The 1,206-nt window shown below is 46.6% G+C and overlaps 1 protein-coding gene across 1 annotated transcript; it reads left to right on the top strand.

Annotated features, from left to right (window-relative positions):
- Positions 1-226: 226 nt before the first annotated feature.
- ACA1_348220 (uncharacterized protein) lies at positions 227-1,061 on the top strand (the record flags this gene model as incomplete). Its single annotated transcript, XM_004367662.1, has 3 exons — positions 227-303; positions 617-742; positions 869-1,061. 3 exons carry the CDS (start codon positions 227-229, stop codon positions 1,059-1,061), a joined length of 396 nt encoding a protein of 131 aa, XP_004367719.1.
- Between the last annotated feature and the right edge of the window lie 145 nt (positions 1,062-1,206).

The raw sequence follows: 1,206 nt of genomic DNA, 5'->3' as shown, positions 1-1,206 counted from the left end.
TGCCATGGAAAGTGGCCCAAGGCGCCCTGAGCTTCTTTTCCTTGTACCCTTGGCAATGCCATGCATGTAGGGCTCTTCAAGAGGCAGGGAGAGCTTCACCCTTTGATTCAATAAAACAGAGCAGGCCCTTCTACGCCTTGATTTGTGTGCCATCAATGATCAAGCACATGATCCAATGAGTATGTGTGTTAATTGCTTTGTCTGCTCAAGATACAAGCAGAAGCAGATGAAGGTGGAGATGCAAAGGAAGCTTGCACATGACAAGTATGAGGCAAGCACCAGCTTGCAGGTGCTTGCCTTGAGGTATGTGTTTATCTATACATTTTGTTTTATCTTCTGCTTCACCATGTGTGTGTAGCACAGAGGATCCAATCAACACAGAACACAAGGTGCATGGAGAAGGAGAAGAGCCACACATGCCAATCAAAGGAGAGGGCATCACAGAGGCTGCAAGCCTTATCATGGTATTGTCCTCCCTTCTTCACTTTTTTTAACGCCTGATTGTGTTTGTTTATATATGTATGCAGGAGACACACAGTCTCAACACTGAAGTCATTCTTGCATGTGCAACACACATGCTTGGCAGTGCTGAAGGGCTCCAGCTCTACAGCAACAGACCAAACTCAAAGGCTGTTGCCTTCAGCATTGACAATGGCCCAAAGGAGCTGATCCAGTGGCGCTTCAGTGACCAGATCAACCGCCTCATTGTGTTCAAGCCCAGTGGACAAATCCTCTACACAAGGTGCACTGTCTACTGGTGCTTGAGAACACTTGCCTACTTCAATGAGGCATATAGCTTTTTCAAGCAACAGTACATTACCTTACCTTCTATTTTGTTTTTTGGCAACTTATGGTTTCTCAAGTGCAGCCATTTGGTGAATGCAGGAGACAAGGAGCTCTTTTGCCTGACGTGCTACATCAAGATGACAAACGCACTCTACTTTGGTGGCCATGACCTGCTTGGGCTGCTCTTTGGTTTGCTCCCCTCCCACAATCTTCAATATGGGTCTCTCATTGTGGCTGGCATGAACAATCTCAACGCCATGTCAAGGTGGCCATAGAAATGTGTATGCTTCCTTGCTTGCTTGCTCTCTCTCTTTGAGCTAACCTCTACACTCAAAGGCATAAAAGCAAGGCTTGTTCAGGAAGAGTGAAGAGTGAGCAAAGAGTGAAGAGTGAGCAAAGAGGAGGAGGGCAAGCAAAGAG

The sequence above is a fragment of the Acanthamoeba castellanii genome (genome assembly GCF_000313135.1).
Source record: "Acanthamoeba castellanii str. Neff unplaced genomic scaffold scf7180000084678, whole genome shotgun sequence".
Classification (NCBI taxonomy): Eukaryota; Discosea; order Longamoebia; family Acanthamoebidae; genus Acanthamoeba; species Acanthamoeba castellanii.
This window is presented reverse-complemented; position numbering and strand designations above follow the sequence as displayed.